The 14,875-nt window shown below is 47.3% G+C and overlaps 6 protein-coding genes across 6 annotated transcripts; 3 read left to right on the top strand and 3 right to left on the bottom strand.

Moving 5' to 3' along the window:
• Window positions 1–446: 446 nt before the first annotated feature.
• TRUGW13939_06275 (uncharacterized protein) lies at window positions 447–2,420 on the bottom strand (the record flags this gene model as incomplete). Its single annotated transcript, XM_035489428.1, has 3 exons — window positions 447–1,794; window positions 1,883–2,083; window positions 2,134–2,420. 3 exons carry the CDS (start codon window positions 2,418–2,420, stop codon window positions 447–449), a joined length of 1,836 nt encoding a protein of 611 aa, XP_035345321.1.
• A 1,425-nt stretch (window positions 2,421–3,845) lies between these two features.
• Window positions 3,846–5,514, top strand: TRUGW13939_06274 (uncharacterized protein; the record flags this gene model as incomplete). The annotated part of the gene is made up of 2 exons (XM_035489427.1): window positions 3,846–3,992; window positions 4,099–5,514. 2 exons carry the CDS (start codon window positions 3,846–3,848, stop codon window positions 5,512–5,514), a joined length of 1,563 nt encoding a protein of 520 aa, XP_035345320.1.
• Window positions 5,515–6,475: 961 nt separating this feature from the next.
• Window positions 6,476–9,328, top strand: TRUGW13939_06273 (uncharacterized protein; the record flags this gene model as incomplete). The annotated part of the gene is made up of 5 exons (XM_035489426.1): window positions 6,476–7,728; window positions 7,783–7,831; window positions 7,885–8,664; window positions 8,718–9,107; window positions 9,167–9,328. 5 exons carry the CDS (start codon window positions 6,476–6,478, stop codon window positions 9,326–9,328), a joined length of 2,634 nt encoding a protein of 877 aa, XP_035345319.1.
• A 208-nt stretch (window positions 9,329–9,536) lies between these two features.
• On the bottom strand, window positions 9,537–10,319 carry TRUGW13939_06272 (uncharacterized protein; the record flags this gene model as incomplete). Its single annotated transcript, XM_035489425.1, has 1 exon — window positions 9,537–10,319. The coding sequence occupies one exon, from the start codon at window positions 10,317–10,319 to the stop codon at window positions 9,537–9,539; it is 783 nt and encodes a 260-aa protein (XP_035345318.1).
• A 593-nt stretch (window positions 10,320–10,912) lies between these two features.
• On the bottom strand, window positions 10,913–12,878 carry TRUGW13939_06271 (uncharacterized protein; the record flags this gene model as incomplete). Its single annotated transcript, XM_035489424.1, has 12 exons — window positions 10,913–11,104; window positions 11,170–11,238; window positions 11,304–11,368; window positions 11,411–11,540; window positions 11,799–11,807; window positions 11,865–11,900; window positions 11,950–12,120; window positions 12,179–12,263; window positions 12,319–12,597; window positions 12,652–12,728; window positions 12,791–12,813; window positions 12,869–12,878. 12 exons carry the CDS (start codon window positions 12,876–12,878, stop codon window positions 10,913–10,915), a joined length of 1,146 nt encoding a protein of 381 aa, XP_035345317.1.
• A 239-nt stretch (window positions 12,879–13,117) lies between these two features.
• On the top strand, window positions 13,118–14,116 carry TRUGW13939_06270 (uncharacterized protein; the record flags this gene model as incomplete). Its single annotated transcript, XM_035489423.1, has 3 exons — window positions 13,118–13,281; window positions 13,345–13,464; window positions 13,516–14,116. 3 exons carry the CDS (start codon window positions 13,118–13,120, stop codon window positions 14,114–14,116), a joined length of 885 nt encoding a protein of 294 aa, XP_035345316.1.
• Window positions 14,117–14,875: the final 759 nt, after the last annotated feature.

Raw genomic sequence — 14,875 nt, 5'->3', positions numbered from 1 at the left:
ATAATTCAACAAATTCATCGTTCGGGTTCCGCCGCCTGCACGGCGCTCCACTTATTCATCCTAATTGAAGCAGATGATATCGTGGCAATACAGCTTAGAATCGTTGATTTACAATATCGATTGAAATATCTGCAGGTTTTATAGAGTGAGATTGGCTCCCTAATATATGAAGTTGCAAGTGTGGGATAAAAACGACATTAGATTAGAGATCCTGGATTGTTGACTACCTCAAAATAAACAATGCACATAATTCTACAGTTTAATATGTCTATCAAGTAATAAGATATATGTATGAACCTGGTCGGAACTTGACCTACAAGCGAAATGTTACAAAGGAAAAAGAACTCAAGACGTTGTATTGTGTTACAACAGCCGTGGGTCATTTAAAGGGCAAAAATAAAAATGCGATTTTGCTCTCTGATACATATGCTTGCCTGAGTCTCGCTCTATTCACGGCCCCAATTCATAGACCATGAACTCCTCCAACCCATGGCTTGGTTAACTAAGCCTACATCAAGGTTGATGTTAGAGTCTTGCTGACCATAGCACAATCTGCCGCTCCCATCAAAGTGGAATTCGTCACTTCCAACAGACATGTGTCCGAATAAGAGGTGATCTGGATCATATTTGTGTTTGATGTCCAAGAGAAGCTCATAGTTCGCTCCATACATCGCTTCCTTCCAGTCGCCCTTGTATAGAGGATCAACTTCATTCATGTATACACCTGAGCCAGGAGTCGCTGCGTCCATGGCCGGAGCATGGAAATCAGCCAACTCCTCTTTGAGTTTCAGGTTCTCTTCGGCAGTCGCTTCAAAGTTCCAGAATCCATTAGCAATGCAAACAGCCTGGGCATCCCGCCAAGCAGGCAAAACAGCATTATCTGGGTGGATTTTATTCTGCAAATTGAAGACGCCGCAACCAATAAGCCACTTGCCACTTTCAACAACGGAACGCAACGAGTCAATAAGCTTGGCATTAGCCTTCTTATCCTGAATAACCTTGCGGGGAACGAGTCGGGCGTAGAGGATAGTGGTCACTGGCTCCGCTCCGTGAGGAAGTGGGCCGTAATAATTGTTGAAATGATCATAGTATGTCTCCGAGTATTCAGTAGTAAAACTATACTGTATACCGAGGCCATCGAGTTCAGCGAGATATGGAGCCATGAGCTTGTTTACATCCTCGACTGTTTGACCGGGCAAGTTGATTGCTTGAGCATCGAGGGTGCTGTTCAAAAGCACAAACTGAACGGTGTTGTTGTTGACAGTAAAAGACGGGAAGTATTGATACCAGAGCTCAACGGCCTTCCAGAACACTTCTTTTCCAGGTGTATCGGTGTTATTGAAAACCAACGCACCACCAGCAAATGGACCATCCTTGAAAATCTTGACTGTGACACCGACGACGACTCCGTATGTGCCACCGCCTCCACCACTCAAAGCCCAGTACAAGTCGGAATTCTGCTCTGGAGTTGCAATCAGATACTCACCCGTAGTGGTGACGACCTCCCACTCAAGGACCTGATCGGATCCCAGCCCATTTTCGCTAGTTAGGACCGAATGACCACCTCCCTGTGAATAACCGCCAGCGACTCCGACAGTTCCGCACTCACCGCCGACAATACGATAGCCATGTTCGTGTACAGCCATGTAAGACTCACCAACTCCCATACCGGCTCCAAGCCTTACAGCAGCTCCGGAATAGTAAGAACTCCGATAATTGTGATTGATCTCTGATGTTTTGAGGTTATACATCCAGAGTGCGAGACTGTTCGAACCACTTGATCGGCCGTGATAACTAAAAGTCCTATTATCAGCACTGTGTGATAGGTGACATGGCTACGAATTGCAGAATTTGTAGTATAGTAAAAGGGTCTTCGTCTTACTCATGACCAGTATTCTTGACCACCAGTCTGATATTCTTTTCCTTTGCGAATTGAATACCAGCAATAACATCACGGGCACTAGTAACGTTGATTGAATAAGAAGCATAGTTTCCGAGCTCGCAAGGAGTCTCAGCTGATGTGAACGGATCGCACGATCGGTTTTGATAATAAGGGTTCATTATCTCGGATGGATGAGTGACGCTATACATGGTTAGCAACATGCTGTAGGTGTTTATAATAGTATAGCGTACTGGATTTGTCCCATCTCCCAGACTTTGAACTTCCAATGCCGGAAATCCCAGTCCTTCCTCAATTCATTGCATTCTGTCTCATTGTAGTTTCCGAACGGCTCATAATGACAGACACTTCCCATGGGAACTGTCTGGATAAGTTGACCACTTATCGTCTGGTTGAGTTGGTCCCATTCCGATCGAGTTGGCCATCCAGCATCACCCGCGATATAATTACAAGTAGGCTCGGGAGCAGCTTTGGCAAAAGCCAAAGTGGAACAAAGTATGAAGCTACCCAAGCTACGCATGTTGCCCATGTCCGAAGCGAGGAACCCTTTGGTCTTGTGATGCTCTTTCAGGTCGAGATGAAAGTGGTGGATATCACCTTAGGGACAACTTCAAGTCCAGATAATGAATGTAAATTGAATTATAAACGAAGCATAGAAGGCGAACAAACCATGGCACACGATCATAGGAATACCTTGCGCCAGCAGTTCACTGATATACCACGGAGTATTATTATGGAAGTGTCCACATTTCAGCCCCATGGTATTATTTGGTCTTCTTTGCTACATAAAACTAATAGAGCTAACTGTTGACTCCGACGGACGAAGTGTGCCGGCTGTGAAAGCTGTTTGTTGCTTTTCAGCAAGTCGGAGCTGTTGGTCGGCCTGTGTATACAGCATGATGTTTTCGGAGATCTGGCCAATCAGCTTGGGAATTCCTGTGTCCGATGCAGTACGATCTAGAACCGTACGTGGTATTACGATACGCAACAATACAAGATGTGCGTATCCACACACGTACGAAAACAACAAATGTCACTCATAATTCCAACTACTACTCACTCTATGAAAAAGAATATTCAGGCCGAGGATAACAGATATTGAAAAGTCGACTTAAAAATGTAATTCAAAACTTTAAATCGCATGTTTTTTGATTCTCAGATCTTTGGCAATGACTTACTTTTCGATACGTGTATCGGTGGAGACTTTCTAGCCCCAACACCCGTGTTATGGGCTATAATAATGAATATCTATAGTCTAATACCAGTCTTGCACAACCTTTCTGGTATTAATATTTGTTCTGGCATAATTACCCACAAGTGGTATTGCTGTTCCGAACAAGGGGTATTAGTCTAACTTTCTGGTCTATCCTTGCAATAGTATGCAGTCTTCATGCTAATCAGTGAGTTATATCCATATGGGGTTGGAGCCGAAACCTTATGGGTCGTTCGGAGGTCGGTCGAACAAATCATGGTACGTTTCCCTGACTGTGGCTCTGTTCCATGACTATGGAAATCATGGTGTGCGCCGAGACATGCAATGGGGAGAAGATCAATACAAGCACGATCGACTTCTACGATACCCGCCTGAAGACTCTGGAATTTATGTTTCAGTTCTTTAGCTCTTGTTTTATCGAAAGTAATAGCTGGTTGTTCCGATGGTTTCCATTTTGATCTCTCCTTGCTAGATCTCATTTGATTCACTTACTACGATCGTGACCCACGGGGCACTCTGACGTAGAGCATTGGTATGTTCTAGCTCTGTTTACGGACGGCGTAGTCCTGACATGGTATTGATTTGGACGCATTTGGAGACTCGTCGCCAACAGGTCCAATTCTAGTCGTCCAAGCAAACATCAAATTGAAGGCGAACTAGAAAATCTAAACTTATCCACAAATAAGGGCGAACAGAAGCGCTTCAATTTGGGAAATAACCACAATACCGAAAATGAGGTTCTTCAAGACACTGAAAGCAGTTATATTCGCAGGTGCATTTTGTGGATCAGATGCATTAAAACAAACGCCATTAGGTACTGATGTGAATAAGTTTGAACTACAATCAGAGCCGCAGTTGGTTACAGGTTGTTTGAGCGCTGTAAGCAATCAATTTCCCTTCAACGCATATTTCTATCCCTCTTTCCTTAATACTTCTAGTTAATGAGAAGTATCCCATGTGTATACTAGACTAAGCATCATTGAAGTGTAGTGCGTTACGAGAAGATTTCGGTTCCCAAGTTACATTCTCTGATGAGAGATTGTATGAAAACGAGTTGTCACGCTTCTGGTCGCTTCAGCAGTCTCAGACACTGCCGGCGTGCATTTTTCTTCCCGAGAGCTCGCATGATGTTGCATCCGCTGTAATACTTGCACGAAGATCCAATTGCCCTTTTGCTGTCAAATCAGGCGGCCACGCAGCGTTTTCTGGCGCGTCGAATTTGGAAGGTGGTCTCACCATCGATTTAGTCGCAATAAACGATATCACAGTCAACAAAGAGCGGGCAACAGTATCTGTTGGCCCAGGAAACGGATGGGGAGATGTTTATCGCCAATTAGAAAATCAAAACCTGACCGTCGTTGGCGGGCGTATAGCGGACGTCGGCGTTGGTGGCTTATCGCTCGGAGGGGGTATCTCCTTCTTCAGTAACAGGCATGGATGGGCATGCGATAATGTTGCAAGCTATGAAGTTGTTACAGCTTCAGGAGACATAATCATAGCTACTCCAACTTCTCACAAAGCTTTGTATCATGCGCTTCGAGGCGGGGGTAACAATTTTGGCATAGTGACCAATTTTGAATTGCATACCTATCCTCACGATAGAGGCCTAATGTGGATAGGAAAGGTAGTTCATGCTGGTGCTCGCAACAACAGTCTTATCGAGGCTTTTGTGAACTTTGGAGAGAGAGGACGGGATCCCAGTGCTACAATGCTTTTCAGCATCGTTTACCTTCAGAAAGGGAGCAATTTTATTTGCGTGAGCGAGCTGGACTACGCTGAGCCAATAGCGGATGAAGAAGTGCATCCAACAGTGTTTGATGCTTTTTTCAAAATCGAAGAGCCTATCCAGGTGACAAAATCAACAAAAACCATAGTCAACGTTATTGAAGATCACAGTGTCTCGAACCCTAATGGACTGCGTCAAAGCTACTGGACTGCAACATTTCATCTGGATCTCAGACTCGCACAGGGGATCAGTGACCTCTGGGTACAAATTTTGGATCCCATAAAAGATAAAGTGGCTGGTGTCATACCGGTCTTGACATTTCAGATCATTACCACATCTATGATGGAACACATGGGCGATAAAAATGGCAATTCACTGGGATTAGAACACGAGAAAGAGCCACTCATGCTTGTTGCCTTGAGTGCCATGTGGAGAGATGCAGCTGATGATGATATCGTATTTGAAGCATATTCTAAGTGGCTGGCCGAATCCACCTTGCGTGCTCAGGAGCTGGGACTCAATCATCGGTATATCTACATGAATTATGCAAGTCAGTTCCAAGATCCTATTCGAGGTTATGGAGAGACAAACGTTGCCAAATTGCACAATGCCGCAAAGGAGTACGATCCAGATGGTGTCTTTCAAGTTCTACAACCGGGGTACTTCAAGCTTTGAGCGACGTCCGGTTCTATATTGATAGTTGACTGCCTCGTAACTGGCACGAAGCATAGCTTCCATGAAAACAAGCACCAGGTCGCTATAGCAGCCTTCCAAGATGGAAACAAATTCAAACCTCTAGATAATCTTCTTTTCCTACGTAAACCCCACCTATGTCGCTCGTTAGCAACCATTAGCAACGATTGTTTATTATTCTTTCTCCGTTTCCAGCCGAATCACGTGACACCGGAGATCGATGAGCGCATTATTCGCAAACTATTCATTCATCTCTGCCGAGCATCTGATATCGTCGAGCTGAACAATAATGCTTGAGTCAGAGCGAGACAGAAGACTTGGGGGGAAAAAACGATCCGGCTCCTGCCAACGTCAACAACCCACAAGGTGACAAGGCTCCACCCGTGACCCCTGCTCCACACGCATGTGACTACCAAGTACTAACGTGCTCGACGATCTCTCCTCCAGTCATCATTGTTATCCCTGCATATCTTGGCTCTCTGCCTCCATCGTACATATTTCTATACCTACATACATACTACGTACTTGTTTGATGCATCCGTCTTTGATCCCACCCCGGCTTATGTAGGGACTTTGTATATCCTCCAACTTCCGGGGCCCGCATAGCTTGCATGTCGCAGGACCTTGCATCGGTTTAGTTACGGTGTTACCCCTCTCGAGTTTCGACAAAGCAACCGAATCGCCCGCCCGGCGAGACTGAGGCACGACTATACCAGCAATACGTGAGTTGCATCTTTCGCCTTGCTGGAATTTGGCAGTCCAGTTGATCGGGCGACTGTTCCGGGGCCCCCTTATTCTCTCCCCGTGAACATGGTCTAGTTTGGAGATTGACGGGTCATGCGACCCCCGGCAACTGACTCGGGGGTCCTCACCGGACTATATAGACTAGAATACCAGCTTACGGGTTTTGCAGTAGAGATAGAACTTCCACATCTGCGACGAAATGGCTCGTTCCGTCCACGCCTTCTCGTCGGCTTCGCACGATGACAATGACGACGACGACGACGACTACGATTACCACGAGTACCCGGCGCCGATAACAGCCCCCGTTTCGCCTACTTTCCGGCGGCACATGGCACAGGCACAGACAGAGGCACAAGAGACAGACAGCCTGTTGGGCGGGGACGCCGAGAGGGTGGCTTACGGAACCTCGAGGCCAAAGACGTTCTTTAGATACAATACCACAAACACTCTCCGTCGGTCTCGTTATCACAGCCGCGTGGGCTCGCAGGCCGCTCGTTTTGGGCCCAGGTTGAACAACCAAGAAAGCGATGTCAGCAATCCGAATAAAGATTCTTCGATGATGGCCTCGTCGTTCCTAGATGAACGTCTGTGGTACGATCAATTTACCTCTATCGATTGGGTTCATGATAGCATCAAAGACGGCATCCGACTGCGGCGTCTCAGAAGCCGGCAAGATTTCCGCGGTCGAGTCCTCTCGCTGTTTGACGGAGCTCAGGGTTGGATATTGGTAGCTTTGATCGGCTGTATAACTGCTGCCATCGCCTACTTTGTCGACGTGGCCGAGAGGAGCATCTTTGATGTCAAGGATGGGTTCTGCACCGCTTCCTGGCTGGCTAGCCGGAGGGGTTGCTGTTCGGGCGAGCCATACTGTGACCAGTGGAGGTCTTGGTCCCAAATACTCGGACTGTCCGCTGTCGACAATGAGAAAGTCGATTTCGCCTTATACGTCCTCTGGGCCGTCCTGATGGCCATGGTCGCGTGCGGCTTAACCATGTTCACAAAGACTGTCGTCCCTTCAACCATCTCCCTGTCGACATTGGATGAGAACCTAGGCGCCGAAAACGAACCGGGCCCTGCCAGTCCCAGTGGGTACTACACGAAACTGCGAAGTAACCCGTCTACGGTTTACTACTCGGCGGCCGGAAGTGGTGTGGCTGAGGTGAAGGTTATTCTGAGTGGTTTTGTGTTGCACGGCTACCTTGGACTGAACACACTCATATTCAAAACCCTTGCTTTAATCATGTCGGTCTCTTCTGGCATGAGTTTGGGAAAGGAAGGCCCTTATGTGCACATTGCCACATGCGTTGGTAACATTTGCAGCCGTATGTTTACCAAATATCGGACCAACGACGCCAAACGACGTGAGGTCTTGGGCGCTTCGGCGGCCAGCGGCGTGGCTGTGGCTTTTGGAGCTCCTATTGGTGGTGTTCTTTTTGGACTGGAAGAAGTCAGGTAAATATCCTGATGCTAGGCGCTTTTATTCTACATTTATTAACAGCTAGACAGCTACTACTTCCCCCCAAAAACTCTCTTTAGGACTTTCTTCTGCTGCATTGTGAGTTTCCCTGCGCCATATTTTGATGACTATGTAACTAATGTAATTCCAAGGCCGCCACTTTGTCACTGAAATTTCTCAACCCTTATGGCACAGGAAAAGTTGTGCCATTTGAAGTGCGATATGTCTCTGACTGGGAGATATTTGAGATGGGCCTCTTCATTCTCTTGGGGGTCCTGGGCGGCGTGATTGGCGCACTGTTCATCAAAGCAACCGGCAGGTGGGCAAGATCGTTTCGTCGGATACCTGCTATCAAACAATGGCCAATGCTTGAAGTCGCTCTCGTTGCTTTCGTGACAGGGATAATCAGCTTTTGGAACCGCTACACCAAAGTGGGAGTGGCCGAGCTTCTCGAAGAACTCACGGCGCCGTGTGACCCTACTGGGTTGACGAAAACAGGTCTCTGCCCCGACAAGGACGAGATTTTGGGTGTCGTGGCTTACTTGCTATGGGCATTTGTGGTCAAGAGTCTACTGACAACGATTACATTTGGCTTAAAAGTCCCTGCCGGTGTTTACGTGCCTTCCATGGTAGTAGGAGGTCTTATGGGACGGATTGTCGGCCATCTGACTCAGTATTTTGCGGTTACTTTTCCGGATTTCTTTATCTTTGCCGATTGCCCTGCGGTCCCAGGAACAGAGTCTTGCGTCACTCCAGGTGTATATGCGATGGTGGCAGCAGGAGCAACCATGTGCGGTGTTACTCGACTGTCCATCACTCTCGCAGTTATCTGTTTTGAGTTGACTGGCAGCTTGAACCACGTTCTTCCATTCTCTATTGCCATTCTCTGTGCCAAGTGGACCGCGGATGCTATCGAACCCCGCAGCATTTATGTGAGTGATGATTCTTATGACGAGTAAAAACGATATTTAACTTTATTCTCCAGGATTTACTGACGGATATGAACGACTACCCGTTCCTTGACAACAAGGGTCACCCAGTAAGCGATCAGACATTGGGTGATCTTAGTCGATCCACAGGGCGGCACCGGATGATCGATATATCCCAGTCCCCTCTCGTGAAGGCTAGCGATTTGCGTGGAAAGCTTGATTATCTCCTGATGGCTGGCGAGCTCGATAGCGCGCTGCCGATAGTGCGGGACACTGTTTTGGTCGGCTTGATCCCGATTACTGACCTCGAGTTTGCATTGGACAAGCTCGATGACGAGGACTCGGAATTCTGTCTCATGTCTCATGACCCGAACTGGACCGTTAACGGCAGTGAACACCCATACGATACCACTGTTGTACATGATTTTACCATCTACATTGACCCGGTAAGTTTTATGCCTTGTCCTCAGACGATATAAATAGCAATGCTGACGAAATTGTCCAGTCTCCTGTGGCCCTCGATCTCCATTCTCCTTTGGATTTAGTCTACCAATGTTTTGTCAAACTGGGACTTCGATATATCTGTGTTATCGGCAATGGTAAATTCCAAGGCCTGGTTCACAAGAAACAATTCGTCAAGCATATGAGAGAATTAGAGAAGATTTAAACAGATTTTTGGACTCATATTGCTATTTACACATTTAGCGAAGGCGTTGGGCTAGTTTTGAACATTTGGCATTTTTGCATATATAAGTTGTACCTTTTCACTGTTTGATTTTTGTGGTTGGCTGCGAGTGTTTATTTACATCCACTAGACCTTTCGGCAATTTGAATGCACATATATTCTTTATACCGTATATACCATAGACATTTTATCAAGATAACCTCTCATATCCAACCACCTTGATAGAAACATCGCCATCATCAGTCCAGTCCGGAGAAACCTCCTCTCCAACCCAGCGCGAGACTTCTGCAGCACTAGCCTCTCGCCATTTCTCAGCATCATTCAAATCGTCATCCGAAAGCGGGAAAAACGTATCACAATCAAACTCCCCATCATCTTTTTCGCCAGAGGCAATCTGTTTCTTGACTACTCGAGTCATTAGAATCCTCAATCCTGCTCCAAACGCACCAGAAAGCCGTAGAGAAGAAGCATATATCTCGCCACCGCCAATCACAAAGACATTCTCAACATCATCGCCAGTAGATCTCTGTGCAAGCGCAGTAAGCGCATCCTCCAGTCCGCCCGAGACAAGCGCATCGCGTTGAGGTAGTTTTTTGTCTCCTCCCTTCTCGGCATCTTTCTCTTTCTGTCGCGCAACATCCTTTTCAACTTCATCCTTGACGCTCCCCGTGGCATCTCGCGTAACCACCACGTTTAATCGATCCTTGAGCGGTCTCAGAGATTTTGGTACTGAATAATACGTCTTTCGACCCATGATCATCGCGTTGAGTTTTGTTTCTGGACTCCGTGTCGTCACGCGCGCGAAAAAGTTCATGTCGGATTTGATGCGTGGCCAGGGTAAGGTGCCATTCTTGCCGATGCCGAGAAGGGTTCTTTTTGTCGTCCCTGTTTGAGTAGATGTGACTGGGGTTGTCGCGACGATGAGCGTGAGCGGATTGCGTAGGGATGGCATTGGTGTGGAGGGTTGAGACATTTCTTTGATCCTGAGAATCTTTCTTTTGTGTATGTGTGTGTGTATGTGTGTGTACCCTTTTCGAGATGAAGTCAAAGAGATATTCCAGTTTCTTTCGGGTGGCCTTGTTGCTGTTTTTCTGCTTGCGGGAAACTTTTCGTTGAGAAACGCGGTCACGCTCTGAATCAACACGCGCACGCGTTACTTGGTTATATCGTGGGGCGGGCCTGATGAGCTGGGTGATTTTTGAGTATTGTGGTGTTTCTATTATTGAGCACTTGTCAAGTTGAAATAACTTATGCCTTGTTGACTTTTCAAAAGACTGTTTGTTATGAGTTGAGAGAGAGACACGTTCGGCCGCGGGGTTGATTACTTGATACTGATAAGATAAAGGTCCCTACAATTTTATACAGCGCTTCATCTACCATCGATTGATGTCACTCAGTCTATAGATATATGACCCATATAACTCAATATCGCTCTAACTCGTATTGACATTGTATGTACAACCCATAAAACGCCTCACCAAACTCAAGTGCCATATATAACCCACCAACGCCTTTGCCAAAAACCACAAAAATAAAAGGTGATGTGAATGTATGAATATATATATATCACTTTGTCCTCCCATTCGACCCCCTCGCAAGCTCCTCCTCTACTGCCTCTTGCACAGCGCTCGCATCCTCGTCAAGTTTTTTGTTTCGCCTTGTCTCGTGCTCGTCCTCGCCGACCGTGTTGAGTTTTTCGAAGAGCCAGACTTCTTTCATGAGGCGTGTGAGGGAGAGCATGTCTTCTGCGGCGCGGGTCTGTTTTCTTTTTCATTAGACTGGGTAAATATTTGTTATAGAGGTGATGGGGGGTGTGTGCTCACCAGAGCTGTAGCTTCCACATTGAGATTGTACGTTCCGACGGCAGTGTATGTGTTATCTGGCGTTTCAACCTGGTATCCCCAGTTAGATATCCTGTTGTCTTCCGGGTTCTGCTGTCTATAAAAAAGAGATGTACCTTGGCAGGCGCAATTATGTTCTCGAATCGTTGCAGTAATTGCGTGACATTGGTGTTGATGCGGTCTTTGTCGGGTCAGGATTGATTAGCTTTTTTTTTATTCATACAAACACAGAGAGAGGGATTCCGTTTGTTATGGGGACATACTGTGTAGAGCTTTGCTTGTCGCTTGGGAATCCATTGTTCCGAGTATGCGATATAGGATGTGTGATACAAAAGCGATTCAAGTCTATAGAGCTACAGTTGAAGGAGAGAGAGGTGGGTCGTTATTGCCGGCACAAAGATAAGGCGGTATGTAGGGCGGTGGGTATTTGATATCAAGCTCATGGTACTGTATGTTAAATATTTATTTTTATTAAAAAACGCTTTAAATATCATGGTTCCAATAAGAGACGCGGTACAAAGTGTCTATGTCCGTATAATTTACTGCGTGAAAAATAGTAAAGACGCCAAACTCCACTGCAAATAACGCTGCGCTGATATGGACTATCGCACGTATTTTGACTATACCAAGATTAGCTTAGAATTTACCCCCCCCCCCCCAAAAAGGGTTAAACATACCATAAATCGTCTGTGAAAGTCGGACCGCAAGAGATCCTATAATTTCATTAGCAAGGACTTTTGTGCAGGACCGGTAGAGACTAACGTTGACGAATTCCGGATTCTGTTTGCCTTCGGTACCGCGGGCCTGGTTCTTGAAGACAACGTCGTCGTCCCATCGGCGTTTCATGTTAAAGTCCTGAGCGTTCAGTAATGGGTTTCCGCGGGCAATGTCGTATTCCCGTTGCTCTTGTTCTTCGGCTTGACGCGCGAGTTCCTATAATTATATTCTCATGAGAAGATACCCCCACAAACTAGCAATAGGTAAAACATACCTCTTTCTCTTTCTGTTCTTGTCTCTCCTTTTTGATCTTCTCGAGTTCTCGCATCAGCTCCGCAGCTTCGTCCTCTTCGTCATCACTAGATGTGGTGTCAGTTTTGTCAAGACAGTTTCCCAGCAAAAAAAGTAACGAACCTCTCTTCTTCGCTACTTTCACTGTCCGATCCCACCGAATCTGCATCTATATCGCGCGTCTCTTCCAAAACCCGCCGCCGTTTTGCTTCCATGTCTTCTTCGTCGAGGTTCTCTTGCACATTGTCTTCGAGCTCCCGTTTACGGTTGGAGGCAGTAGGCTCGACAGGCGATTCGTCCTGGACGCCGCCCTTGGTCTTTGCAAAGTGTGCGGCTTCGGCGGCCAAAAGCTCGGCTCTCATATCCCGTGGTCCATCTGCATCGCCGCCCTGGCCGGGTTGACTGGTAATCCGTTAGTTGCCTGGCATTTTTGAGATGAGATATTCATGTCCGTACCGAACTTTGAGGTGCATGTAAGCAGGGAGAAGGCGTTGGTGGTAGGCTGGGCCACGCAGGGCCTCTTTGCCTTGGGCCTATTCATTGCTTTGGTCAGTCGCGACATGCGTTTTGGGTTCGGTTGACTCTTTTGACGTACGGGATCAAACGTGGGGCGATGTGCTGCAAGTCGTTAGTGGAAGTACACAAGAATACAAATTGACATTTAAAAACATACCTGTAGTCATCTTGAAACGCGGGTGAAATGAATGTTTCGTTTGTGAAGTCGTTCAAATGTCGAAGTTCTGCGCGGGCAAGAGAAGAGGTGGGTGGTTGACCGCCTTCGGATGATTGGCCACCAAGCAAGGAGCGTCATTGATCTGCCGCCAAAAGGTTTCTTTTTTTGGCGGAAGCTTGAATGAAGTTGCATGAAGTTTTTACCTTGAAGTTAACCTCGATTGACTTACTCCGACGGTCATTTGAAGCAATGTCGAAAGAGACGGCGCTGTCAGTCGCAGAACGCGACTTTATCCTCGAGGCTCTGCTCCAAAATGTCCGTCTAGACGGGAGAGACACCAATTCGTTTCGCCCTCTATCGATATCGTTTGGCGAGGAATATGGGCACGTCAAAGTCAGGCTTGGGCAAACAAGGTTGGTCCTTCATCTCTTTTCTTCTTCTTGAAATTCTTGACACTAAAAATTTCCCCTTAACAGCCTGGTTGTGCGAATATCTGCCGAAGTCTCGAAACCCCGCGATGACCGCCAGGCGGACGGCCTCTTTCTGATCGCTTTAGAGCTTACAACAATGGGGTCTCCAGCTTGGGAGAATTTACGGTATGACTAGATTTTACGATACGTTTCATCAGTCTGCTAATTGATGGACAGCCAAACCGAACTCGAGACGTATGTATCGCGGGTACTTGACCGTGTTATTCGTCACTCCAACGCGCTAGATACAGAGTCTTTGTGCATTTTGAAAGGAAAGAGCTGCTGGCATATCCGAGCCGACGTACATGTGACGGAATTCGATGGAAATCTTATAGACAGTGCCTGCATTGGCATCATGACGGGCTTGCAGCATTTCCGTCGTCCGGATATCGAAGTCAAAGAGGGACAGGTTACGGTATTCAGTCTGGACGAGCGGGTGCCGGTGCCACTCAACATTACGCACAAGCCGCTGGCAATCACATTCCAAACATTCCACGAAGGGAAAATCCTCATATTGGACGCGACACGCAAAGAGGAGCAAGCATCCGAGGGGGACCTGATTATAGCCCTGAACAACGCGGGTGAAACATGTGCGGTCTACAAGTCTGCAGGAAGCCCCGTCAATGCCATCGAAGTGATCAACAAGACGGGTCTCGCATTGCAGAAAGTGCGGGAGATCAACGGGGTTATCAGCAAAACACTCGAGGTTGATTTGGCCAGACGCGCAAAACAGAACCGCGCGGTGGAAGCCAGTGCTGAGAATGACAGAGAAGGATGAGATGAAACTCGTGCATCGTAAAAACTACGTATCAGGCGTGCATAGATTGCATAACACTAGGACCAGCGTGGCACATCGGGTGTTCAACACGGTCAGTATACACAGCCACCGGCCTTGTCCTGTTTTGGAGCGGTTTCACCAACATGCATCGCCCCTCCATTCCACGCCCATGATTGGATTTTTTTTTTCGTGCAGCCAGGGACGAGAGGACAGTGACTGAGCTGTGAAAGCACGAGGCAAAATGCATACTCGTGTAAAGTATTCCGCGCTGTACTGGAAGCAGCCCTGAATGCGCTATCATTTGAATGTATATAACGGCCGAAAATAGCAAGTATACCACACAGCGAGTGGGCGCATAGTAGAGCGTACAGAAGAGCGCATCGTAAGCAACATGAATATTTAAAATAAACCATCGAGTGTCCAATGCTGATCCTGCCAGGCAGCGGTATTCTGCATTTTAAAAGTGTAAATTAGAATAATTAATACGTAGTGACACGGACACAGTGGCTGAGGCCCGCCTGCGCTCCCTGCAGCGGGTGATTGGCTGCGTGGGCAAGACACCGTCTCCAGGCGCCGGCCTTAGTGGCAGAACCAGTCCCCAACTAACCATCTTGGTGAGCTGCGAGTCTCCAAGTGTCGAGACAGAGCTGCTGCTTGACTCCGAAAATTCTCCATCGTCCAGCATCTTGCATCAACCACCCCGGCCTGTGTGCTGCCACCTCTCGTTCGCTTCGTGCCTGCGTCCCGGCCAACTCGCCC

This window comes from Talaromyces rugulosus, chromosome III, assembly GCF_013368755.1.
Source record: "Talaromyces rugulosus chromosome III, complete sequence".
In the NCBI taxonomy this organism is placed as follows: Eukaryota; Fungi; Ascomycota; class Eurotiomycetes; order Eurotiales; family Trichocomaceae; genus Talaromyces; species Talaromyces rugulosus.
This window is presented reverse-complemented; position numbering and strand designations above follow the sequence as displayed.